The following is a 27,346-nucleotide window of genomic DNA, read 5'->3' as shown; positions in this document are numbered from 1 at the left end:
CTCTCCATCTCTTTTCTCTCGCCTTCTCTCTCTCTCGGCTTTGCTGCCATGGTTACAACATCATCTCTACATGAAGTGCATCTGCAGAGGACGGGGGGAGAATCGAGAGTAATTTAGTTCAACAAAACACCTCATCAAGTGTTCAGGCATCTATTGACAAGCATATTACCTGCCGCAGTGCCAGGAAAACAGCTTCTCGGAGGGCACGAGTGTTCAGTAAGCAATTATATTACTCTTATGTTTTGAATAATTGCTCAGAAATACACTTGATTGTTTGTTCTCCTGAGACTCCTGTATCCTTAAGTACTGATGATTACTTGTTGTGAAAAAACACTTCTTTTTTCACACTTCTCGGTCAATTTTATAATTATCTGACAACATGATTCATCCTGTTTCTGGACGGGTCCACTGTTTAAACACAACTGATCAAGCTTTGGAAAATTGCTATGAATGAGTGCATCAATTATTCTAGAAGTGTATAGATTCAGTGTTCGTGTCAAACAAATTGTCAACATTTGGCTGCTCTGCTGTAATTCCTTATATCACTTTAGGATGTGCAATGCATCTCATTTATTTTATGATGAAATAATTAGTAGTAAAAAAACTAATTTTCCTCTTTATTGGTTTCTGCCTCAGACAGAAATATACTTTTCAGAAAAACATTCAATAACCCCCAGATGGCTGACCGTAACTATACCGACTACTGTCCCTAAAGCTACATATAGCAAAGCATAAAAGCAGGAGTTGCACAATATTCAGTCATGTTTCAGCTTGGACTGCTTTCCGCTTCGCACCCGGCTTATTGCCTACTAAACAGGGTTTCGTTTATTGAGATAAGCAGTGATTTCTTTAGAGATAGCTTAAAGTATTTATTAGGGAAACTGTTAATGTTTATATGCAAAAATAAAGCTTCAGGTCACACTGTGGTGTCAATGATGGAGCAACAGCATGTGGGGCTAAACCAAAAGTTGTAGTTTGTAATATACATAGTACATAGCTCATAATAAAGATGAAGTTAAATGTTTATTCAACTGCAATTTAGTTTTTTCAAGATTGATTTTAGTAATGTACAAATATGTATATTTTGATGTGTGTGCTTCTAAAAGTGCCCAGACTGGCATGCTACATCATCCACTGCAATGCTAAGGTTGTATTGAGAATGATTATTATATAGGAATGAGTTTGGGAAATGTGCTTGTTGGCTTTCTTGCAAGGTGCTATGTGAGAAGACAGATGCTCCCAAAGTTCCTCTAGAGCAAGGATATGTTCCAATATCCATACTAACATATCAGAAAAAGATTTAGCATGGCCCTATACATAAACTGGTATGAGAAGATACCTTAATGTCTAACTACATTCAATCTGATTTTGCAGTATGCAAGCCAGCATATGTTTCTGGCCACAATCCTGTGTGTAGTTACGCCGCATAGGTCACGGTGTCTTGACGAGTGTGAACAAGCTTGAACTGCTGAGATCGTACAGACAGATAACACATAATTTTGCACGAAAGACTGCGATGGTCAAAGTTTAAGGCGTAATATTATGTTCCAGTTGTATGTATGCAGCATGAAACAGTATGTACTTTGTAAGGGCAGCTGCAGTACATACGTAATGTAAAAAGAAAAAGTGTGCGATTTGTAATGCAAGCCAAGTCTTGCCACTTGGTACCATCTCCAAGTAATACTTTTTTTTTCTTTTTGCGAGCAAGACTGAGATCCTACCTAAATGAATGTGGCCATAGAGCCATAACTGCAATTTCAATATTCACTGCAACATAAAAACTGTATGTGTAGAATCACCAGTCAAATCAGATAAAAAATTGCCTCAACGGTTTGGTGACTTTGCCCCAAAATAAAGCTTTAAAAGTTCTTTTTTTTCCCCCCAGCAGGTACTCTTCTACGCTTATGTAGTTTCACAACACTGCGCTTGTGTCAGTGCAGCAACATGATTGGCTGGATGTGTTTTGGTTAAACTGTTATAATGCTTTTGGTTTTTTGACAGGAGAGGCAGGACGTGTGTCATACAACTGCCATGTTTGATGTTACGAAGTTCTGTCAGATTTCTATTCAGGAATCTTTCACTGGTGAGTCTCCACCTTATAACACCGCTGATACTATTCCTACATCCGTACTATAAATATAAGGCTGCAACTAGTAGGTGGTTAGCTTAGCTTAGCATTAGGAGTGGAAATAAAGGTAAAGGAATCCATCTCGAAGCATCTCCAAAGCTCACTGCTTAAGTTGTTTAATCTTGTTGTTTCATCCTTTTAAAAAGCAAAGTCGTGGTGTTACAGGCCAGCTATTTGCTTTCATCCTAAGCTAAGCTAACCAGCTGCTCTGTATAGTCTTACAGACATATCTCCCAAAGCTGTTCCTGCAACGGCACTATGTGGCATGTGCACTAATATGTCAGTGTTTGTGTTACCTGTGTTCCCGGGATGGGTCCAAAAGGATTGGTGGGTCTCAGGACAGGCTGGTTGTACATGACAGGCTGCGGGGGCATCATGGGAACGCCCCCCATCTGATGACTCATCTGAGGGGGGAGCTGAGTACAAGAGACAGAGAGAGGTGTGGATTAAACTCGGCACTGTGGATGGAGACTAATAATCTAGTATTTACAGTAGGAATGACAGATTTCTGTATGTATGACTAAGATTGGAAGACGCCTCTTACCATTCCATACACAGGCACTTGGGGTGTCGTCATAGGAAAAGCCACTGGTGCTGGAGCCTGTACAGAAAGAAAACAGGTAGAAAGACACTTCTTAATCTTGACCTAAAAGTCTTATTACAAACATAGTCCTGATGCTGTCAACCTCACATCCAACCTGTCGAAGATGTAACGAAACAACAAAGACAGAAATGTTTTTGCTTTCTTTAACATTTGCATTTGTTTGCTTCTTGCAGGATACCTAATCCTGAGCGACGAAAAGAGGTGCACCGTTTAGTTGACTTGCAGATTGGCAACGCATAATAACCACGACAATGTCGAGGCAGCACAATAAGCAAAGGTATCTCCCTTTTCCCCTGATAATTCATGTAGCATCAAGAATACAAACAGCCTAAATGATGAAGTGTCACAGGAATAGCAAAGACGGTTTTTGACGGATGACAGGATGAAGTCAGGTGCAAGAAGACGGGATGAAGGGAATGTGAATTGACAAAACTTACATAGCCAGTATAGATCATCCCATTCTGTGGAGAGTTAAAGAAAGGAGAGGAAAGAGAAACAGTTAAAGAATGCAGTTCTGCACACTAAAGTTTAAGCCGTGCTCGTTCCTTTTCTCCAAACGGGCAGAGAAGATAAACCAGACCACTGCTCATTCCTTATGTTACAATCACTTCAATTCCACTTTCTATTCAAGTCGTGCCGCCGGCTTTCCGAACCATTTGCCGACAAAATGAGCAGTTTGAGTTGAGAGGTCAATCAGTGCAAAATTAAAAAGATGAAACCAGACTGAATGAAAGAGACGTGTAGATAATTGGAGTGGAGCACAAAGGACAGAGACACATTTGGGAGCTCTGACAAAAGCCCCGAATGCAGCAGAAAGTTACATTTAGCTGAAAGGTGTATTTGATGGATCTGAATCCGAATTGAGATATATCATTAGGAGAAACTGACTTTACTGGCAGAATGATGGATGGCACCAAATTAAAACACAATGCAACATTTCTTTCTAAGATTTTTGGGAGACTAGTTTTTCAGTGGCAACCTAAACTGATAAGACATTACTGTCTTTGGCTTTGATTTTTATTTGATGCAGCTGCTGTAGTTATGCTGGTGTGTACTTATTTTTATTGTGGATAAGTTTTGTAATTAACATCTAGTTGCTATACTTTATCCTACAGAAGTCACCTGACATTGAGAGAGAGTCAAAGTACACCCTAGAGCGGTCACCAGTCCATTGCAGGGCAAAAACTAAGATACAGACAACCATGCACAGCCACACTCACACCTATGACCAATTTGGAATTAAGATGGTGTGAGGAAGCTGGAGAACCTGGAGAAAATCCACGCAGGCGCAGGGAGAGCATGCAAACTCAACATAGAAAGAGAGCAGCCAAGCAACAGGTATGAAACCAGAACCTTCTTGCTGTGAGGTGACAGGTAATTACTGCACTGTTCTGTGACTCAAATTACAATATTATATATGTCGGAAGGTATTTATTCCACAAAGAATCAGTTGAGGTCTTCCTGTGTTTTTGAAATCATGACAAAAAGGTGACAACAGCTGCTGTACAATCATTGGCTGTAGACTTGAAGTTCACCACACTGACGAGTTCAAAGTTCTGCTAACTGAAGCCCTTTTTAAAAAAAAAAAAATCCAACTGCACGACAGTCAAAAGCTATATAACTACAAATTTCCAAACAACCAGAAAGCTTACTAAGACAGGGTGAACCCTGGACAAGCACAAAGGTGTTTTCAATAACTCTAGTTGTCAGGTTGAGGATGGACGAAGCAAAATGGGAAATTACAGAGATGTATCTCTCATAAACAGACAACTCCCTCATTCTTCTGTTAGATTGGCTAATTTGGTTATATCAACTAATTCCAAGTATAAATCTCTGCTGACTGGAACCAGCTCCAAGTGAGTGGGCTGCTGGGGCTGCTCCAAATGGAGATCGCTTGAAATACAGAAGGGGTGTAGAAATAGCATCTATTATTGTAGTTGTAAGCTCTGTCAAAGTGTTGATTTAGACTATAAAGGCAAAGGTTAACAATGTTAGTAAGTGAAATGTAGTCATGCAGATACACTGATAGTTTTGTTTAGGTTGGTTTGTATCATATATTAACATCTATCAGCTCCCTGTGTCTCCATATTTTTCATTTATCTCATCTTGCATGCGAAAATTAGTTTTTAAAACCATGCACATGCTTCTGATGATTCATCCTGCAGTCAGGGGAGATCACATATCAAATCAAATATGATTTAGGGTGACTAGCTTGTGTTTGATTTTCAGCTGGTAAACATGTGATAATTAAGAATGTGGCAGAAGTCCAGTTTATCTTTTTAACTGTTGTTGTGGTTACTTACAGAACAGATGGAGTTAGTGTTGGAGGCTAACAGCTAGTCCTCTGCAGTGCTTTAGTTCGCCATCTTTCTTCAGTTCCACTTTGTGTCACCATGTTTGCTTAATAATCCACTTTTCGTGAAGCAAAATCTATCTAAAAGATTTTCAGTTTCCACCTGAAACATTTTAATCTTAATCTCTTTGTTTTGCTGTAACTTCAGTTATTCTTTTTGGGAATAAATTTCATTTTGCCAGTCCTGAAAATGAATGTATTAAGAGAACTGGATATGATGTTGCTGCAGATTTTTCCCAGTGGTCAGCATTGCATCTACAAAAAATCCCCACCCAGTCATCAAAGGATTTGCCCCAAAATTATAAAAGAGACATCTGTTAAACTGCTGAGGATTTATTCTTTCTAATGTGAAATTCTATTCCATTGAGGTTTCACGCTTGTAGAAGGTTCCTTCCATCTCGAATCATCACCGGACTTTGGCTTGACTGACACTGATTTGTTTGAAACTTTTTTTAATCATAAACTATAAATATTTAAAATGGCATCTGTGAAATTTTTCATTGATATATCAAATACTATATTAAAGGCAGTAAATCCACTTTAATACTCTAATTCAATACTGGACAAGTAGATCAAACGATTTCTGATTATGGGTGAGTTGAAATGCATCTTTTTAAATAGTTATATTTTCTGCTATAAAATATATTATGCAAATGTATATTGTTCAAAAAATGTGATGATTTGAGACAAAATGAACCTAAACTTTCCCAGCAGAAAGAAAAATGGATTTAATTTTTGTAAAGTCATCACTATATAAAGTCTACGGTTCATCATGAACCTATTTTCGTGTTGAGCAATTTTCATTCAAATGACCAGGTGCAATTTGGGGGATTTTTGAGCATCCAGCTGGCTGATGCTAGATCGTAACAGCCATATGGAAGCAGTGGGAGGGATGACAGGGTTGGTTGTTAGGTTTGAAATTCAGCTTATCTTATGGATCCATGGTGCCGACTACTTTCTGCTTCTCGGCCGTCCTGACTTGGAATCATATGAAGCCATAACATTAACCAACCAAACTAACAGGAGAATGAGGGAGACGTCAACCGATCACAGATGCTCTCTCCATACAGTATTATGAGGAGATGTAATCAGGCAGCGCAAGTAAAAACACACACATAGGGGGACTTCAAGTACATTGCAGTGCCCCATTAACTCGATGGCAGTAGCACAGAATCTTGCTGGCACTTGAAACTGAGTGTAGCTGATAATTTACCATTTGAGGGACGGGCATGGGCGCAGGTGCCATGGGATGAGTGGTGTGAGTCCAGTTGGTGCTGGTGCACATGGTCTTCGACTGCCAGCCGCTTCCTCCTGTGGGTTTCTTCTCTACGAGCTGACTCCACTGGAGCTCTGGCCTGATGCGCAAAACACACAGAAGTGCATTTACAGGTGCACAGATGGTGCAAAAGCATGAGAGATTGGACAGCTATAGACAGACAGCGGAATAATTTGCTTGTGGCTCAGTTTTTGATGTCAGGCAAACCCACTCACTTTTTAGCTGGCGTCCCCCCAAACTGCAGGTCTGAGCGAAGGGAAAAAAAAAAAAAAGAACAAACATTATTTGAAAGGAAGCAGCACAGTCAGAGAAGAAAAAACAGGAAAAATGGAAGCGATGAGTGAATATTTGGAGAGAGACACTGAACACTCACTGCCAACGAGGTTGGCTAATGAAGAGTCCAAATCGTTTGGCAGCATTTTCCCAGAGTGCAATGGGGCTCCGGGGCTGTGAATTTGAGTGGGTGGGGATGGCTTCAGCAGGTCACCTGACATCCAAAGGTAACCATGGCAACGTAAAAGGAGAGAAGAGGGGGAAATGAGTCAGGACCGTGAAGCGACTGGTCATCCCTGTCACAGCAGATCCAGCTCTTGGTGTGTATCCAGCCCTGTTTGTGTGTGTGAGCGAGTGGGAATTTATTTGCACGCTTCGTCGTATGTTTGCACGATTACGTGTTTGTGTGTCTGTGTGGAGTTGTGCATGCAGTCCTACCTCCCCAGGCATTGTTATTGTTGGGCACAGTGTGTGTGGTCTGGATGGGGGTGAAGTTAGGCTGCAGGGTGAACAGCTCACTGGTCAGGTTTGGCACACTGCAGGAAGGAAAACGGAGCAGAGAACACAGTTTAGTTTTCTCATTTTGTTTTGAAAATCTAATTTGCGACAACAGCCCGAGTAAAAGGCTTCTTGTTAAAGAACTGAGGTAACAGGATAAAACTAAATAACAAACCAAAGACTGCTGCTATATACCAAAGCTGCAAAATTGCATTTGAAGCTTCGCTCTTGCTGCAGTATCCAGAGGGCATTTTTCAGTGTTTACATTGTCAGTGACTGCAGATGTTAGACTCACTGGTTGTTGACAGGTACGATGGGTGAGTTGGAGAAGAGGTCTGTGGCCCCTCCGCTGCTGTTGGCACTGCCCACTGACTGGGTGCTGGGTGAAACATTAGGCGTCTGAATGTCGATCACCTTATGGCCGTCCTCCTGCATGGAGCAGAATATAACTGCTCTTATTGTACACTGTAGAATATATTTCCAGTGTTAACATCTTGTTTAAAATATGAATATTTCTTGCATTTTTTTTTTTTTAGTTTGTTTTTTGTTTTTGTCTTTTTAAATAGACTCCTTTGCTTCTTTAGTTGAATAAAAGCCCCACTGCAGAAGTGCAGTATTTAAATTGTAAGTTCATTACTATTCTCTGTGCAGCTCTTCACGCTATGGGCCAACAGCCTGAGACAGACCGCGTATTTCACTGTACTGCAGAATTAATTCACTCGTCTATTCAACTTTAACAAAAGTGCGGAGGACAAAAAGACTCCAAATACAGATGTCTACACAGTCCACAAAGGGAATTCTGCAGTATTTTTCTCACATAAAAGCAAAAACAGTTCATTTGTGGAAAGCAGTAAGCAGTAATAGCTGTATTTATCTATCTACAGTGTGTACATGTGTGATGTAAGTGTACTGCAAATGTCTCACCTTGTGTTGCTGCAGTCGGTTGTCCTCCGTCTTGTCGTCCATACGGCTCAGAGAGATCCCCGTGCTGGAGAGAGACGACACAGCACTGGACAAGGTGCTGGATCTGAAGGTGAGACAAACATACATGTATGTTTTTGCAAAGGCTGCAGAATTATCACAGTTGCTATACTGGTTTCTGTAGTTTCCCTTTGCTGTTTTTTACTTAGTTGCACTTTAAAGTGCTTAGCCACCTCAAAGTCGCTTTCCAGTTGTTGATTTATCCTCTAAAAACTCCTGCCTTTGTATTAGATTTTTTTTTCCAAGTAAAATGTAAAATCCCTTAAAATAGCAGAGCACTGATCACTGAAGCTACTGCCACACGCTCCACGCGCTGCAGCAGGAGCACACCAGCTCTACTACACTCTGCTCGAACACTGTAAAACTACTTTACACTACACAATAGCAAGTTTTAAAAATTGCAGAACTTCAGCTGCCATTCATGTTTGAACCGGAAACTGATCCTGAAGAAGAATTATGAAACTCCACCCCTTCAGCTGAAAGGATTGGTTCTTCAGGTTTGTTTCATATGGAACTCCAGAAGTCTTAATCTGAGTTTTTGAGACTGTCATTAGTACAGAATCAAGGTGGAGATGCTCAGATGTTGCGTATTTCGCTCATGATATGTCTTCCAGTATATAAACAGAACACCTCATGAACAAGGCCAAAAACTTGACTTTAACCAGAGATCACCTTTAACTTCAGAATCTACAGACATACGCTGCTAGGCTGTTTTACACAAGTGTTGAACAAAGACAATGATGCACTAGGTTAAAGGTCCGACAATAAGAGTTTAATAAGAATTCATTACCTGAGGACCAAGAATTTCTGTACCAAATTTCATGGCAATCCACTCAAAAACAGATGAATTAGTTAGTTAAAAGCAGCAGTGGCGTTACCATTTTACAAAACCAGCACAATCCACATGGTTACTTTTATGTTACTGTACATATTTCAATGTCAGTCCACTTTCAAAAGGTGCTTGATGAACTGCATTGGATTTTATTACAGATATCTGTAGTGCTCAGATGTTGGTGAAGTTCAAGATTGTAATAAAATTTGGTAAAAACATTTGTGTCCCCTTCAGGATGATGACTTTCCCTCTAGCGTCAAAATTTCACTACCTGCAAAACTAATGACACTAATGGTAAACTGTTAAACTGCCTGCTAAACACCAGCATGTCAACATTATCATGTCGCTGTGAGCACAATGCAGACAGTAACATTGAGTCTCTATGGTAGCTGCTTGCATGGCTGCAGACTCTCCATGTTGCTGCAGAAATCCATTAAATAGCAGCAGTGTTAGTAGCAGACCATCAGTAGTCATAGTACTATAGCTATAGTAGTTGTAGCTTTGATAGTAACAACATAAGGAGCGGCTAAAGTAGTGGTAATATGTTTAAAGTAGTATTAAGAGGCTGGTGCAGCAGGTCTGAGCAGCTTCTCTGGGATGTGATCATACCTGCTGGCGGTGGAGAGGTCCTTGAGCTTCCTCCCCTCCAGAGAGGCTAAATGCTGCTCCAGAGCCTCCAGGAGAGAGCTGGGAGCCTGAGGGAGGCAGGGGGAGTAAACGGGGATGGGGGTGAGGGGATAACATTAGAACCACAGCCAAGTAGACAAAGTGGGGCACACTGCTTTCTTTCACCCCCTTTCCAAACTTCTTGTTTTCTCTCCCACACACACACACATACCTACACACACACCTACACTCACACACACACACCTACACACACATACCTACACACACACACACTCGCACACACACACACACACAAAGCAGTAGCAAAAATTAAGACATCACCCTCAGATTCGCTATCTACTCTATGACAGGTCTTTGTTCTGTTTTTGCATTTGGTTTCATCAGGTTTGGTTGACCAGCATGCACACATTAGCCTTGGATCATGCAAGCGAGTCCACAGCAGGACTGACAGGTCAGGACAGAGCAGAGCATCAGCGCTGCAGGGCTCCAGAGTAGAAACACAACAAAAAATAAAAAAATAAAGAACGTCTCTGAACCATCTAACGAGCCCATGCAGAGGCCAGCAGTGCACAAACGCTCTCATTAACACACGCACACACACACACACACACTTACGCACGCATACACGTAAAGAAAATCACGATCCAAAAAAACTACGAGTTAACTCGTGGATTCCACTTTAGGTTAAAAGTCAGATTTAACGTGTTATAGGTTTGATTTAGTCTGCAGATTACGAAGCAGGTGGTCAAAGGATCTGAAACTGTTTCCCACTGGAAGCCAAGGAAGTTAACTCAGTCAAATGTAAACATCTGGCGAAGAACCGGGTATGCACATTGAGCAGCTGGCCGGCACTCTTTATTGGAAAACAAAAAAAGGATGGATGGGTTCGTTTTGACCACATGTGACACCGCGGTTTTCATCCAGAGCTTTACATTTCAGCGCCAGAGAACACAATGCAAACACAACAGGCAAAGAAAAGATTTCTCATATACTTATTTTAAGGGGGAAAGAGAGTAAAATGCGAATTCTGGATATCCTTCTTCAGAGAAATCTAGAATATGCTAAAAGTTTAAAAGTAAAACAGACACATATCTAGAGCTCAGTAAAGGCATGGGTCACTATGTTGTTGAATAAGGGCATATAAGGTCTTCATAAGCACTACAGACATGACATCAGTGTAAATAAAAGTCAGCCCTTTTCAGTTTGTCACTTGATTTGTCACATTGTAAACATCCAATTATGCATCCACTGAAAAGGATAAGCTGTAATTCAAAGCCTTTAGCATGATATGCAGTACTTATGATGGCATTATGTACACCTATCCAAGTCATATTTGCAGAAACCTACTTAATAAAAACCATTCGCTGCTCTCCCCACAGCTAATGCAAAGGGACATAATCTTTTCAGGACATGATTTGAACACTGCTTGTGTGGGAAAAAAAAACTATTTCATAAGGTTGTGCTGACTTCTAGTATTTGCATGATAAGCCTTTGAATCAACAGACAAGCCTTGATATTTACACTGGGAAAATGCCAGTAAGACTGCTGGGGGGGGAAAAAGACAGATACTAAGCCCCAGTCATGGTCATCTAAAATGAATCTTGCAAAAAAGAAAAAAAAAAGAAAAAAAAAAAGCTAAAAACTTTTGTTACTCAGCTGCATAAGGTGCTGATTTAAAAATCTTACCTTTTGAGTAAAAAATTTGTTCTGGAATGATTCAGATAAGAAAAAAAACTGTGAAATTCCTGAAATAATGTTTAAAAATGTTGGAGGGGAAAAAGGAAAAAAAAAAAGCATGTTGTTTCAATTCTATTTGCAGGTCTTCATTTATTGTTTCCTCTCTATTCTAGACTCTGTTCAGACAGAAAAGGAGACAAAGCGAAGGAGTTAAGGAGAGTGAAGAAGAGAGGAGGAGGACGGGGCAGCTGCAGTGTGGGCAGGTCTGTAGGGTGAGTAGGGAACGGGAGCGTTTAGAATGAAGCATTATGGGACTGACTCGACAGATTTATATACTGGTTGACTGACTGGTTGATTGACTGATTGAGATGAGATGTAGACTGACCTGTGTGAGATCGGGGCTGTCGCCCTGATCTATCCCAACTCGCTGTGTCACAAAAAAGGAGGGAGGGGTAGGGGGGAGGGAGGAGGGAGGCAAAATAAAAAATAAACCAAAATGTAACAACAAAACAAGGAATAAACCAAAAGACCCAACAAACCACAAGAGTAAAAAAAAAAAGAAAAAGAAAAGAAAAGAAAAGAAAAGAAGGGAAGAGGCGTGTGAAGGAGGAAGAGGAAGAGGAGGGAGAAAGAAGAATCAAACCCAAGCATTCATTACTTCATGCAGTGGCTGGAAAAGGAAAACAAATAAAAGACAACGGAGGAGGAGGGGAGGAGGGCGCATGCACACGCATACAAACACCGATATATACATAGTTTATGTACATACACGCACACACACTTATAGATACACGCACACATAGTGAGATCTGGTTGGAAATGAATGCTGAGCACAACGACTGATCGAACAGGCAGGGCAGAGAGGGCAGACAACAGGTCACGTGACTGCGAGGTAAGAAACATCCAAAAAAAGGAAGACACTCAACTAATGTTGACTTTGAACAGAAAGAGAAGGGAGGGACACAGATGACACACAAACAGACAAACACACATTTTGTTAGACAGGTAAAATGAATGGGTCCTTAAAGTCAACGTTAGTCTGTTTTTTTTTTGTTTTTTTTTATGTCTTTGGATCAAGCGGCTGCACCCCAAACCTTCTTCCAAATGGGAACGAAACCAAGCAGTGAGAAAGCCTTTGAAGATGGCGCACGGGATAATGCTACGCAGTCTACAGAGGATAGAACTGTTGGTATTCACTGTGAAGCCTAGCAACTGTTAACTGGATAACAGCCATTATAAAGAAAAAGACAAACAATTTTGAGAAAAAGGGAAGTAAATTAAAGAGGAGAGAGAGGAGACAGAGATAGTGATAGAAAAAGAGCTTGCTTGGGCATGCAGTGCAGGCATGTGAACAGGCAGCACGCGAGGGGTCCCTCAACTGGAAGCTTTACACGAGTGGCTCTCTGATAGGCTAAGACTCAGCCGTTAATGGCTGACTTGGAGTAACCCCCTCCCCAGGTCAGGGCAAGAGAAGGACAGAAACAGGGGAAAATCTAGATGCAAAAAGAGACTCGGAAGATTAAGAAGAAGAAGAAGGAAAAGAAGCTCCTGGAAGCTGATTTGCAGTCAGTTTAGGTTTCAAAGTACTGACCGTAAATCAGACCCCCGGGGGTAACAGAAGTCTAGAGCAGATCTCAACAGGTTGAAGCATTTTTTTTCTTTGCAGGTTAAATTCCTCTGAGTGACATGAGAAGATGAGAAAAGTACGTTTAATCTGTTTATGCGAAACCAGACAAGAGGACGCTGTTGAGATTCACTCCAGACGGATATTCCCATCGTCTCTACTGGGGTTTAAACTCTGTGTTTCCTCCTCGGAGCAGGACAAACAGACGTTACCTCTGCCACTTTGAGAAACTCGGACAGTTTGGTCATCCTGTTGAGGAAGGTCTTGTAGATCTCCAACGCTTCTTTGCACTGGTTCTTCTTCATGTCAAAGTACTTCTCTGTGTGTCAGAAGAACAAAATCAGTGAAAAGTATGTTAACTTGTTCACCTTTAGTAAATGCTTAATAAGGGTTTATTTAATGCCACTGAAGTGCTAGCTAATGAAGCTTTCCCGCAAAAAAATAAAACAACCACTTTTCCAACAAATGCATGTTCTCATTTGTTGAAATAGTTGAAATAAATTCTACAAAAAGTCCAACTTACTATATAACCATAGCTGGGTCAGGTAATCATTTAATGAACACAGTAAAGAGCCTGATAGACTGTTCTGGACCCCTCACACCTCACTGGCTTAATAATTAATGGAGAAAAAGAAGGTGCTCATTACAGTCTTTAATTGGACTTGGAGAGACAGTAGGAAGAAAAATTGATTTTTCTCTAAAGAAGGATTAAATGGAGTTGAATGGAGTCACAGTCTTGTGATCTCGACACCAGGAGAAGATTACTGCACAAACACAGAACAAACTAAACTCTGAAAAACTCTGGATCTGCTGTGCTCTGCGTATAGTTTACCCAACATGTTGATGACGCCTTCGTTGTACGCAGCAAACAACCGTATGGAGTCTTTGAACAGCAGCATGAAGGCTGTGTTGATCACTCCGTTTGTCAGCTCGTTGGAGTTGGGCTGGAGGACGGGAGGGTGGAACGAGAGAGGGTGGATCAGGGTATAGAAGTGAACAGTCTCTTACATGACTGGCATTCAAGTCAGACGCTTACCTGGAAATCCAGCAGTGCATCCAGCTGTGTCTGAATGATGGGCAGAGTCTTAATCAGCTTCTCTGTGTTCATGGTGCGCATCACACCGTCAGCCCTGAAAGCACAAATGCAACACAGACAGAACTTACTAAACCTGTAGATGTCATAAAGGTATATATCTCTGTGGAGAACCCAAAAAGGTGAGGATATAATAGAGAAATTTCACATCCTACAAACCCAACTTTTCTTTCCCAGTTCAATACCTTTTTTTTTGTTCTTCCACTACTTTCTCATTGTGTCTGGTATGACCACCAGGTTATGGATAGTGTATTTTTGCTAACAAACTTTACAGATGAACATTACTGGGTCAGTTCACTGAGTGAAACACTACAATTATCCTGTAATTACCACTTGTGGCTGTAATGACTGCTGTTCAGAGAGAAGAAAAATAGAAAATCTATAGTTGCAGTCGAGCATGAAAAAGGACACTTTGCCACATGTTATAGAGGAGACACAGTGTTCACAATCTTTTTGGTGTAAATCACCCTCCATTTAATGTAACATTTATGTGTACATGTGAAAGAGTGTTTTACCCTCTCTTCATCTTGGTGAAGTCCACTGCTGCTAGTCTGTAAGACATGGCTTTTTCGTTCAGGTAGCGGCTGTAGCGTCTGATGAAGGTTGACATGTTGTAGCCTGGAGGGCAGACAGGTGGCGTTGCAGTTAGAGACAGCATCTGGCTTATTTACAAATCAGGTTAAGAAGCTGTAGCCCCTTTCATATGAAATGTACTACCTTCTCTGTGACCAATCTGCATTTCCAAATGTGTCACACCAGCCCTTGCTCTACATTACTTTGAGATTTTTTTGGATTCAATTTTCCTCTCAAAATATTTAATTACAGTAGCATGTGTTTCCATTGTCAGCGGCTTCTTGTACCAAACAAAGAGCACATTTCTTTCAGCAGCTTTTTTTTTTTTTTTCAATCTTGGACTCTTTGAAATGGGCTTTGAATCGTGCCTTATTGATAGTGTTACAGAGCCAGCGAGAGTCCGACATAAAGTCATTTTGTTAGACGTACAGCACTGCTGAGTCTACAAACAGCCAGATGCCATTAAATCACCTTGTAGTGCAGCCTTATCTAGAAAGTTGTTGAGGTTGAAGAGCGTGTTTCTGGAGGCAAGGTACTGCATCAATCTCTGATGGAAAAAAAAAAGAACAGAGGAACAAGTTAGTGATTTATCTTTTCCTACTGCCTGACAATATCAAGTCATGTCCACGCTGACAGAAGGGCATCGCATATGTCTGGAAAAGTGAAGAGTTTATTTGTAGACAGAAGTTTGCAGCTTTAAGCACATTTCAAGACGGCATGTAACTTAAAGTTGGTGATAAAATGCACCTTGGTTCAGTTCAGGACACTTTGGGATTTTACTGATCCGGTGTCAGTTGGTTCAGTGAGAGTTTAACAAACTCCAGCAGATTTTGCTTTGTAACGCTCATGACTTCCTCTGTTTGCTGACATTTTGACTCATTTCAGTTTGCAATCTCTTATCACGTTACATTTTTTTAGCATTTGTATTTTTCCAAAAGTACAAGGCCACAGTGACATCGCTGTTCTTTCACGAATGAGACATTTTAAACTCTATAAAAGACTGTAGCAGCCATTCATTCTACATGTCAGGACTTCATGGAGGTGGTTTAATTGGAGCTACACATTAAAAGCAAGCTGAGTTGAATTGTCAGAGGAAGAAAAAAAGCAGCCGCTGGACAAAACTGGTGCGTATTTATCTGTATTTGTCACTACCTATCAATACACTTTGGTAACATGTTTTGTTTCCTTTGGTTTATTTGAGTCTTGGTTGCCAGGGTGAAGCAGGCCAGCCAGCACACTGCGATGTTTTAATATCAAGAAATGACTCGTGATTCTTGTTTGATCCTGAACAAGCATTAGCAGAATTTGTAGCTAATAATACCCTTCACAATCTGTCTCTATTACCCAGACAAAGAACCTTTCTTCCTTAATTGATGTCCAATTTTCAGTGAGCCCATTCCAGCACCCTGTTTTGACGTGATTAAATCACATCAAAGGTGCAATAATAAGATTTTGAACACAACCCGAGCAATAACAATCAGAAAACAACTATCTGCAGTGTAACGATTTAGTGAAATAATGGTGTCTGTAGCAGAGAATAAAGTCACAGTTCCTCTCTTGTGAATGTGTTGTAAACCAAGATTCTTTATTTTGTGCTTTGGTAGCTAGGTTGGTTGCATGTTAATGCATGTGATTCCCTCCCTTTGAAACTGTTGGGTCTCCCCATGCTTACAATTGGATCAAGATCAGAGAAGCGAAAGTGCATTCTAGCGTTCAGCTGGTGTCCCCAAACACATTTTATCTATGTGATTTACCTGATTTATATGCACTCAATTAATTTTAGATAAGTCTGAGAGTCACTGTTGCTGTTTTGAGTCTCCATGTTTTTTCCTTCTCCGATAATGTCTGTTCCTCTCCAGTCCATTCATGATGTAACGTAAAGACAGCGTTATTTGAGTTGACAACAACTTGTTTTGGCTATTGTATGCATTTTGCAGTGCTAGCTATCTGTTGTGACAGGGTTACTTCTGTTGTTTCGGATTGTAAATTAATGTGAAGGGAGGAGCAAAGGTGTTGCCAACATTTGTTTTGATCTGAGAAGCTAGTGATCTAGTGACAACGAATGGTTCTGAATGTTGCAAACAGAACCTATACGGAGGCATAGAGTCCAACTCTTTAAAGTCCATGTAAAGGAGATTTGTTTCTAAACACATTATACATGTCAGAAAGTAATCACTAAAAACATGTGAAAAGACGACAAACTATGTAGTACAGAATTGCAGAGTTAGACCGTTAAACTATAATAACCCTTTATAGGGCACTCATTGAAGTACTTGGAAATGTAAAATTTCAACCCTAGAGTGTTATTGGAGGATATAAGAGGACATTTTTTCTTTTTTGACTTTTTAAAAAGGTTTTAGATTTAGGCTTCAAATCAAACTCAAAGCAGTTATGATTCCGTGCCCACCAAGGGTATAAAAAAATCAAAACAATATCTGAATAAATGACTGCAAAATACACATATAAAGATGAAGGAACATCTATTTCCAAAATCTATTACCAGTCAGACTTATGGAACTTATGACGCTTTTGTCAGATTATCACTCGTGACTGGTCAGAGGCCATAGTGACGGTGTTGTGATGTAGCCTGACCCTCACTGATTGGCTGGATGAAATCATGTGATTCTGCCCCCTGCCATTTTTAAAGTTACTCTATATGTTTCCTTGCCCGATAAACTCTCCTGTAGTTTGTGTTTTGTCCTCTTTGCAGGTATCTCTGGCTGCAGAGTTACACTATGATTGTTCGATCTCGCGCCCTCTATCCTCACCCCAACCAGTCGAGGCAGATGGCCGCCCTCCCTGAGCCTGGTTCTGCTCGAGGTTTTCATCCTGTTATAGAGGAGATTTTTCCTCCCCTTTTTCTTTCCTTTTTCTTTGTTCGGTTTCTCTCTGTAAAACAGTTTTGTAAGGTCTTTAACTTCCAATGTTAAGTGCCTTGATGACTCATGTTGTATAAAGGAAACCCACTGAATTGAACAGTTTTTCATAATTTTCGTGCTCATTCAAATTTGTCCGGGTGGTTAATAACAGTTTTCTGTGGCGTGACAAACTCAGAACACATATTTATCGCTACAGTTCTTCTGGTCAGATTTAAAAAAAAAAAAAAAAAGTGCAGAAAGCCAGGCGAAACATACAGGCAGTTTACACAACCCTGACAAATTTTCAAAACATCATGTCACCACTCGTGTCACTAAAAGCTTTGTTGTTCCAGTGCTTTGAGAGGGTCATCATCCCCGCAGTAATCGTCGCCGCAGCCTTTCTTTTCTACTGCGAGGCGCTCATCATTTAACGTGTTTGATGTTTTGGTCGTTGCTCTCGTAGGGCGAGCGGTGGAGCGAGGTGATTTGTCATACTGGCCATTGAAATGTCAGCGGGAGACTTCGTCTGCCCTTGTTGGACACATGGATGGAAGATGCGACTTCAAAGAATCTCACAGCGAGAGAGTTGGATCGAAATTGCTACAACCTGGTGAGCAGTATGTCAAGACTTTTTTTTTTTTTTTGACAGATCAATAAGTCAAGCTGACTGATTGGCAAACATTCACATCCGTGTCCCTCTCTCTTAAGCTTGTGTGCAGAGTGTTAGATTGTACCGGAAAAGTCTTTGTTTCATCTTTTCTGACTTGTGGATGAATTGAATAGTTGACTAATAGAATAATATTCTGCAGCCTCCCAGTCACATACAAGAACTGATACTTAGTTCTTCTCCATAAAACTTTAAACGAGAGGGTATGGTAATTCTTTGCTTTATATTTCTGTATACCAATCTGAAAGAAACAAGAAGGCATTCAAATAATAGCTATTTTACATTTTAATACATTTTCAGTCAGCAATACAATCCAGTGAGAAAATATTTGACTTTACGTCACATTTGTAGCTCTTTAGAGCATGAGGCCTGAGCTTTATTATTTTACACCTTTTGTTTTTAATTTAAGAATCACTTTTGCAACCCCGAAAAACCAAAAGAGCTTCCTTTAGAGCTTGTTTTCTCACGATAATATGCTGGGAATCTCTGCCAAGATGACAAACTATGTTCCCATCACAATGAAAATGAGTAAAATAATCATACGCTGTCGGGCTCACCTCGTTGCCGTACATCATGAGGTGGTGTGTGGTGATGAGCGCTTTGAAAACCACAATCCAGCTGTTGCTAGCCGTGCGCTCCAGCAGTGTGTCTGCCAGGTGGGGGATGCTGACATTCAGCTCATTGGTGCAGTGGATCAGGTCTAAAGGACACAAAAAACAACATGAAACAAAATGAACAGCAGAAAAAATATCACAGAGGTTTAGGTTTGCAGATTTGTGTCCGTAAATACCATCTGAACACTTTTTTTTGCAGTGTTACTATGAATAAAAGCAGCAGCCACACAATGCCAAAATACTAATTTACATCCTTGGAGAGCTCACAATTTTAGTTATTCCGAATCGATGAAATGAGCGGACGGCCAGGATGATTGAAGTCATATCGACCTGCGCATTAATTTTGACTGACTCGATAACAGCACACAAATCTATGAACAAATGATTGTTTAATGACGGAGACGTGTATAGACAGATGAATCACAACCAAGGCTATTCAGCACTGCTACCTACCTATCCCACCAAATGTCAATACAATATCAACACCAGAAGATGGAAGGGTGCAAAACAAGGTCAATTCGATTCCAGCACAATCAACTTAAGGGACACATATTTCAAAAAACACTGTCAAATGAATAGACTGAGGATGAATAATGAATCTGAGTTTTCTTCCACAGCATGTTTGTTAGTAGTGATGGGCTAAAACTGAGATGACCCCCCAACGTTTATCCTCTGAGAGTCGCATCTAGAGTGCAAATTGCCTCTTCAAAGCAAATGTGGAACACATTTCAAAAGGAAAATAGCTCAGTGTTGTGCTGTGAGTCGGATTCAAAGGTCTGACAAATGGTGGGCTGATGTGTTTGTGTGTGTGTATTTAAATGAAATGCTGACAAGTTAGCACAGAAAAAGGATTTTTTTTCCCAAAAAAAGTAAAAAAAAATAAGTGTTTGGTCTTATATTTACCACAAAAAGAATGACATGAAATAGAGATGGATTCAGAATTCTGCAGCAAACACACAACTAGGGCAGATTGTAGGAACATTGCTCTAAATTCTTTAGGGATTTTGCCTAAAGATCAAAATGTGAAGTATGTATGGCATCTGTTTAATCGCAAAGACTTACCGACGCCTAGCAAAACCACACAAACACGCTCCTTCTTATGTGCCCTGTTACATTCAGTTCCCTGTAAACTGCAAAGACTGCCAAACCATAAATGTGATTCCAAAATGTTCAGTTACTGTAAAGAAAATGTCTTCACTGACTAAGCTCGACCTTGGGCATTTTACAGTAAATCCCTAATCATAAATGGAGTATTGTGAACTTAAGGTATAAATGTTCCATGAAATCTCTTCAGTGACATTTATCAGCAAGTTAAAGATCTTTTCAAGGATAAAGTGTTCAAATTATTTAAGATTAATTCATCCAATATCCATTAAAAGCTGTCAAAACTGAAACTGTGCAGACATTTTTAAACCCAGCTTGTAACAGGATCTTAGATAAAACTGGTAAAAACAACACACACTATCTCTCAAATTGAAAAATTAAAAGTCTAGATGAGAAGCAGGCGATAAAGAAATGCACATCAGTAACAGATAATCATAATGACAGGAGCTATAATGAAAAGGTCGTGGTGCTGCAGGTGAAACCACAGTGGGACTGAGAGGATTGAGCTCGGAGTCAAAGACAGACGAGAGGAAACTTCAAGCGGTGTGGCTTCTGAGGTAAATCCTCGGCCCATTTCTTTCACAGGATCAGAGGTTATCGGGGTTTATTTGAAAACCACTGTGATGATTTCTGTGCCCACTGAAACACTGGATACCAAAGAGTCACGGTTTGGTTAAATGTTTAACGCATGTCAAAGTCGGTCGGAGCACCAGCAACTCACCGCAGCTAATGTTTCAATCCTCAGCTTGACTTTATTTCTTTTTTTTAAATTATTGTTATTGTTATTATTGAATATGAAAGCCTTAGCAGGAGTAACGCAGTCAATACTAAGTGTAACAATATTGATTGTAGTCCGTCGACTCATCCTGCTTTTCCTGCCATGAATCACGAATGCAGTCAGACTCTGCTACATTAATGTCATGACATTTTGTCGCCTGCTTTAGGGCCAAATATTAGTCAAAGGTCTGTGCGCTTCAATATCGGCAAATGGAAAGTGAAATGTGCATAAATAAACCCCAAAAATGATCCTCAAACAAACACATTTTGCATATATACGCATGTACGACAATGGCAACATCCAAATAAATGGTTATAGACTAAGAGTAACGCCATTGCCATTTGTAACCATGCTAATAATTTATAAGTTCAGCCCAGGAAGAGCCTTTCTCCTTAAAATATTGTCTGCCTCCTATCATATGATGAGATTAGGAGTGGTATTTTAAAAAACGAGAAAAGTGTTTGTTAATTCAATACCTAATTTTTCAGTGCCTTTAAGGAACACCCTGGAGAAGTTTTTTGATGGAACTAGAACTTCTTGCTGATGAGTTTTACAGATATAAGCAAAAGCAAGTTGTGGTGATTGTAAGCATGCTGCCATACTTGTAGTTTTTCCCCATTGGTTCGCTCGCACATCAGGGAGCTTTGATGATTAACAAGCAAACCAAGTGGACAGCTGCTAAAAAACAAACAAAAAACCTATTTACTGGCATGAGATGGTGGAGACCAAAAACAGAGCAAACACCTAAACAATAATGTTGTCCATTTACATTAGTGTATAATAAGCAAAAACAAAAGACAAATTCAGGCCAAGAAATTGCAAAAAAAAAAGAAAGAAAAAACCCTCATTTAAATACAATTACATATAAATAATGAGTTTCTTCAGTTGTTCCACACTCTGTCCAGCTCTATGTATTTCTTTGGGCGACAATACATCATCTAAAATTTAATTATCGACATGCGACAGTGCAGAGAGCCAGCGGGATGTGATGAAGTATCGACTGTGTGATTTCCAGCTAGGATTATTGATAAACTACGCTCCAATAATATAGATCAATAACGCAATTAGAAATGAGATTTATGATATCAGTGTGTATAAATGTATACAATTTGATGGCAATGTGGTGCTAGAAAGCTAAATTAAATTCTAGTTTTGATAACATATAGGACCAGTGTCTTAAATATGTGCAACTGAAGGGATTTCTGCTCATAAAAAGAGCTGCTTTAACTTTATTCAACATGTTAATTCAATATGGTAGTCAATATAAAGTGACCTTGGCTTTAGATGAAGTGAATCATTTTCAGAGCATGTAATTGCACAGCAAGAGAAGGTCATTAAAATGGCACAGAGATGTTGGGAGTACGTGCGTGGGAGTATCCATTCATGTACATTACTGTCCTGTCAGGCTGCCTGCGGGCCAGAGCTTCGTCATCCATTGTGTTTTTGTTCGTGTCGTCACTTCTGCGTTTTGTCGCCGTCGTCTTTTTACATAATTTGGCGGAAAGGCCAGAAGCGTGCCATCAGTGGAGCAAGAAAGCAGATCATCACTCTCAACCCAATTTGCTGATTTTGAAACCATCTACAACGCGTCACCATTACAGTCATGACACAAGACCAGAGACGTCACACACCGGATAACTCCACTGACTGTGCTTTGAGTGCAGAAGGTTATTTTTGGGCCTGATTGCTATTCTGCCATCCCATTATTCTGTGTGTCATGCTCATCATTTGCTCTGCCTAGTAAATAATCAGAATCCGCCACTGAAGTCACCAACTACACTGACAAGGTCATGACACTGTGAATTTAAAAAAAGAAACCTGGATTTGGTCACTCCTTCAGTGACCAGCAGTGGATTTGATTGATTTTACATTGCATTGTAAAAAATGCTAACTGTTATACATCTTTTCTTTATGCTTTGCCTGCTAAGAATGGAACAATAGCATGTTGAGTATGTTTAAAAAGTTAAACGTGGAATTTATTTATCCAGTCTCTCAGGTTAGATCATCGGATTCAAAATCAGTGTCGAGGTTTCTGATCTAAAGAGATAGAGGGAAGTTGGATTAGTTCTAAGGCTGAACTTTACATCCCACTGATGGATAACTTGAACTTGACTAATTAGCATATTTAGAAATGTTATTTTTTATTTTGAACAAAGTGTCCTTAATCCTGGAACAAAACCATGAAGCTACAGTTTCACTTTAGCTCTGGTTTTCTTTTGCCTCCTTGCTGGCATCAACCGTGCCCGAAGGCATTGTGTTTTTCAGTTTTGCCCATAAGCACATATGTACGTTCAACATCGCACAAACAGGTGTGTGGAGAGTCTGAAACATCCACTTGTTCTGCATGATGAACTGATTTCAAATTGGTGGGCAAAGGTCAAAGGTCACTGTGACCTTACAAAATATGATTTTGGCCATAACTCAAATATTTTTGCAGTAATTATGACAAAACTTCACACAAACATCAAACAGGGTAAAATGATGAAGTGATGGCATTTTATGTCCTAAAGGTCAAAGGTCACCTTCACTGCTTCATGTTGTTCTGCAAAGTTCTAGTCATTATTCAAAGCCACAGCACTGTCGTCCACCTACCTCATTTATAGAAGGTGTCAAAACTCTGTAGTTATTATTGATTAGTTGTCTTTTGCACTAAACTTTGGTTCACTTTCATTTCGCACGAAGTGCTGGTTCACTTTTTACACCTATCTATGGTTGTACACAGCGGTTAAACACTCCTTCTGTGAACTGTTGCACTTGCTTGAATGCTTGTAATTTAATTTGTGAAAGGACTTTGAGAGCAAAGAAGTGAAATTCCTAGTAGGTGTTCACATACGTGGCCGATTTAGCCGATTCTGATTCTAACCGTAACTCAGGATCAGAGGGTAAGATTGTGACCTTCTTTCACATTTGGTCAGATACTGACTTTGGGACACTAACCTATGTGTACACCTTCAAACTATAGTGATTGTATAGATCTTCTGTGCTAGTTGAAAATGCGTGTGAAGCATCCACACTTTAGAATTTCCACCTTCTATATTTGAAGCGCTGTCGACTCTCGTGGCTACAACTTCTATCAGACACAGCTTTACTGCTCAAACATGTGTTCACATACGAGCAATGTGACTCTTTGTTCTCTTCATAAACTTCCACACCTCCAAATTTTCACTGCATATATTATATGAGTCTGAACAGACATGGATGTAAACTGCAACTTGACTGGTTGGCGATGGGATTCAACCACAAGGTGATAATTCTAGCACCATTTTCTGGTGTCACTCCTGCTGAGGGCTTTTATAACCGCTCCATTATCGAAAAATATAAGCCAAGTGTCAGTCGCTTTTTAGGACACCTGTTTACGAGCCAAGTTGAAAAGGAAAAAGGCTCTCAAATGCAGTGATGGTAGCACAAAGACAGCATGGGTTTCACACATCTGACATCACAGACCTGAGATCATCTTCTAAAGCTGACTCATCAGAAGCTCCTCCTTGTGTTCATCGCCTTTTTCTTTGCATTCTTTACTCACTTCCCATCTAAGCTCCCCTCAGCCAGTCGAGGGATTAGACCCACTGACCTCCTGATCACTTCCTTCCTGCATCCTTCCCTAACCCTAAAAGTGCACCTTATGCACTCAATAAATGCCAGCGAGAGAGAGAGAGAGAGAGAGAGAGAGAGAGTTGTACATTATATCATGCCCTGGATAGAGAAGAGAGGCCCCTGCAGCAGGAAATAGAAAGTATTTTATGGTGAAAGCTAGTTGGGTCTATTAGAACAGCTGCATCTGAATGGCTCAAGTACAAAACACTTATTCAACTAAAATTGTAATCCGGGCTTCCAGGAGGGTGAATCGAGGCAGGCGTAGTTTTTTAGAGGCTTTTATTCCACTAATGATCAGAATAAGAGCTGTATCAGTCCAAAAAAAAAAATAAACTCATATAATCACCTCGAACAGAATAAACTGACCTGCTCTGAGAGAAACTTCTTTGTCCTTGAGAGTGGGGGTATAAACCGTTTTATAATCCATCTGACAGATGGAAATTTGTCATGTAAATGCTCCAGTTCTATTTTCAGCATATCTGCTCTCACCCTTGAGTTAAGTGACATTTACAAGTTTCTGAGATACTCCCACTGGTGGCGGGTGCTGAAGGTGGACGACCTTCTGCCATTTAATATCTGCAGGGTGTACAATGTTCTTATAAAAATCAAGGCCTCTGTGGCAAGCACAATAACAAACCAATCACGGTGGCAATCACTTAATGCACTTTATCTGATTATTTTTAGCACTTGTGGCAACGCTTTATTCGGAAACACCCTGTCTGCTTGATTTTCTTTAGAAAATATTACAATCGGTGTACAGCAGAAATCCCTCGAGTTTCCAACTGCACCACCCAAAATGTAAAACATCAGCCTCACACCACTGAAAACCCAAATAATCAACTTTTGTCAACATCGAGATAAGACTAATGTGAAATCAAAGCAGCGGTAATTACTCAACGGTGCCATTCAACAGTCACAAAAGGCCTCACAAACTTGCCTGTGAACCAAACAGGGCCCGCTGGGTGTTTTCTGCGTTTGTGGCCTTTTTAGCGGGGCAAAGCAACACAACCCCCTATTTAGATGTATTATGTCGAAGTGCCCGGTGGCAGATCTTGTGAAGGGAGCCCAGAATTCCCAGTGTCACCTCTGCTGTGGACACGACTGACTAATCCACTGCCAAACTTGCCGGCTGACTGGCTGGGTGTGTGGCTGGATGACTGACTCTCATTCTGTTTTGGCACTTTGCCTTGTGGTTTCTCTCAGACTGATTTATCCACATTTCCCTCCCTCCCTCCCACCCACCCACCCACACTTTCTGAATTAGCCATCTTGCTATTTGCCCGTCTGTCTGTCTGTCTGTCTGTCTGTCTGTCTGTCTGTCTGTCTGGATGGACTGCCCGTGAGTCTGACTGGCAGCAAGCATTGATTAGCTGTGCTCTCTATTGATCATGTCAAGTAATTATAGTGAGGCAGAAAAGCCACCTAACCTAACAACAACCTAATAATCACTGCATGTGAGGAATCATCTTTCTCCTCCACCTTGTGTTATGCTGCATAGGTAGTGGAAGCAGAATGTGCACTGACACCGGGATTGTAACACCCACCGGTGTGACTCCCTGCTCCTCCAGCAGCACCTTCAGGATGGACACATCCGTTAATGAGAACGCATCAGAGGACATGACAGTGAACTTGGATGAGGAATCGTAGAAATGAGGAGGGGGGGGAGAAGAAAAAAAAAAAACCTTGGTGATGCTGCACAATAATGCACATTCTGTACTGAAGTGTCTCCAGGGGTTATAGTGCTGCTGCCTCTGCTGCCTCTGCTGCTGCTGCTGGTGATAGTGGCGTTAATAATGGATAGGCCTACACTGTATAAAGCGGCTGGTTGCAATATGATTAGCCCATGCCAGAGTGGCCTATTTCCCCTGAATGACATGCACAGATAGTGCCTGGCTGTTTGCCCCCACCTCCCTTCCTTCTCCATCCCCTCCTCTCTCGCCCTTATATTAAAATTTACTGCTTGCAGTAATGGTCAGACGCATTGTAGTGCATGCTCTTGCTGCGTAAATCACATTTTAATCTAAGGCAATGTAATGGAGCCTAATTAAAGAGGTTGGATGAGAAGGTGGTGGTGGTGGTGGAGGTGGTGAAGACAGGAGGAGGGGGGGCAAGGAATAATAGATGCTGTTTATACAAGCTACCCTTTGTGAGGAAACATGCATGCAGGCTATTCTGTACAGTAAGCAGTGATGGTATGCTTAACCTACAGTCAAGGTGCTTCTTCTTGGGTCCGCTGACTTCGTGCGTCGTGGCCTTGCAGACGGCTTTGCTGATGGCAGACCCGGTCATGCTGTGCTGCGCGGCGGCGATCCGGTCCGTCAAAGACTGTCCCGACATGTTACGGAGGAGGAGGAGGCGGATGGTGGCGGCGGCGGTGGTGGTGGTGGTGGTGGTGGTGATGATGAGGAGGATGAGGAGGAGGCAGGCGGAGTGATGGTCGAGTCCGGGTTAGCAGGGGGGGAGCCGCGGAGGACGATCAAAATGTCTTTAGCGGCGGGGAGGAGGAGGAGGAGGAGGAGGAGGAGGGTAGTGCCCTCTGTGAGAATCGGCCGGAGGAGGAGGTGGTGGTGGTGGTGGTGGTGGAGGAGGAGGAGGTGGAGGACAGCAGAGTACACCGACGAGGATCCGGTGGGAGAATTCATGCGGCGGCCAAATGCAACATAAGACGCTCACATCCAGGTGGAAAATTCAGGCCAGCTGTAGGGACGGATGGAGAGCCGTGCGTAAAAAGGAGGGAAAAAAAAAAAAAAAAAGAAGGAAAAAATCTGTCAGATCGGCCTGCATCCAACGCTGGTTATTAATAATAAGACAGTGCGCTATAGTTGTATCCCTGAAATAGATGCCGCTGAAGGGTGAGATGCCGGCGGGGTGCGTCTGAACGAGGGCTGAATCCGAAATAGCGTCAATAATCGAAAGCGCGCCGGTGATGATTGTTAAATCTATGCGGCATCCCCCTTATGGCTGAAGACTCATCTCTCAATATAAAAACAGCATTGTCCTTTTCCAACCTTTTTTCCCCCCTCTTCTTCTTCTTCTTCTTCACCCGGTTTTTCTCCTGTGAATCTACGCAGAGATCCGAGCGCAAACGCCTCCTCTGATCCACACAGCACCCCGCGCTGGCTGCATCTAAACCTCAGCCGCTTTGATTTTTATCCTCAGTCTTTTTTAATCTTCTTACAAAAGGGTGTATTT

General features: G+C 41.1%; 1 protein-coding gene across 1 annotated transcript; it reads right to left on the bottom strand.

Moving 5' to 3' along the window:
• Window positions 1-40: 40 nt before the first annotated feature.
• On the bottom strand, window positions 41-26,491 carry LOC103375969 (phosphatidylinositol-binding clathrin assembly protein-like). The gene is made up of 19 exons (XM_008306285.1): window positions 26,362-26,491; window positions 18,622-18,764; window positions 15,011-15,086; window positions 14,482-14,584; window positions 13,910-14,003; window positions 13,706-13,817; window positions 13,086-13,192; window positions 11,635-11,676; window positions 9,555-9,640; window positions 8,057-8,159; window positions 7,428-7,561; window positions 7,073-7,170; window positions 6,735-6,848; window positions 6,577-6,607; window positions 6,299-6,440; window positions 3,170-3,193; window positions 2,673-2,729; window positions 2,425-2,544; window positions 41-81 (listed from the first exon to the last, which is right to left on the bottom strand). Exons 1-19 carry the CDS (start codon window positions 26,489-26,491, stop codon window positions 67-69), a joined length of 1,731 nt encoding a protein of 576 aa, XP_008304507.1. The 3' UTR covers window positions 41-66.
• Between the last annotated feature and the right edge of the window lie 855 nt (window positions 26,492-27,346).

This window comes from Stegastes partitus, unplaced genomic scaffold (genome assembly GCF_000690725.1).
Source record: "Stegastes partitus isolate 25-593 unplaced genomic scaffold, Stegastes_partitus-1.0.2 Scaffold3640, whole genome shotgun sequence".
Taxonomy (NCBI): domain Eukaryota; kingdom Metazoa; phylum Chordata; class Actinopteri; family Pomacentridae; genus Stegastes; species Stegastes partitus.
Note: the sequence above shows the minus strand (reverse complement) of the source record. Positions and strands in the feature narration are given on the sequence as shown.

What these genes read in the sequence shown, in the direction of transcription:
- LOC103375969 (XM_008306285.1), bottom strand. Translation starts at nt 26,491, where the DNA reads ATGTCGGGACAGTCTTTGACGGACCGGATCGCCGCCGCGCAGCACAGC. An exon ending in ATGCACTGCTGGATTTCCAG is followed by an intron (nt 13,818 to 13,909) that starts GTAAGCGTCTGA and finishes CCCGTCCTCCAG; the next exon opens with CCCAACTCCAACGAGCTGAC. An exon ending in AGGCGTCATCAACATGTTGG is followed by an intron (nt 13,193 to 13,705) that starts GTAAACTATACG and finishes TCTGACACACAG; the next exon opens with AGAAGTACTTTGACATGAAG.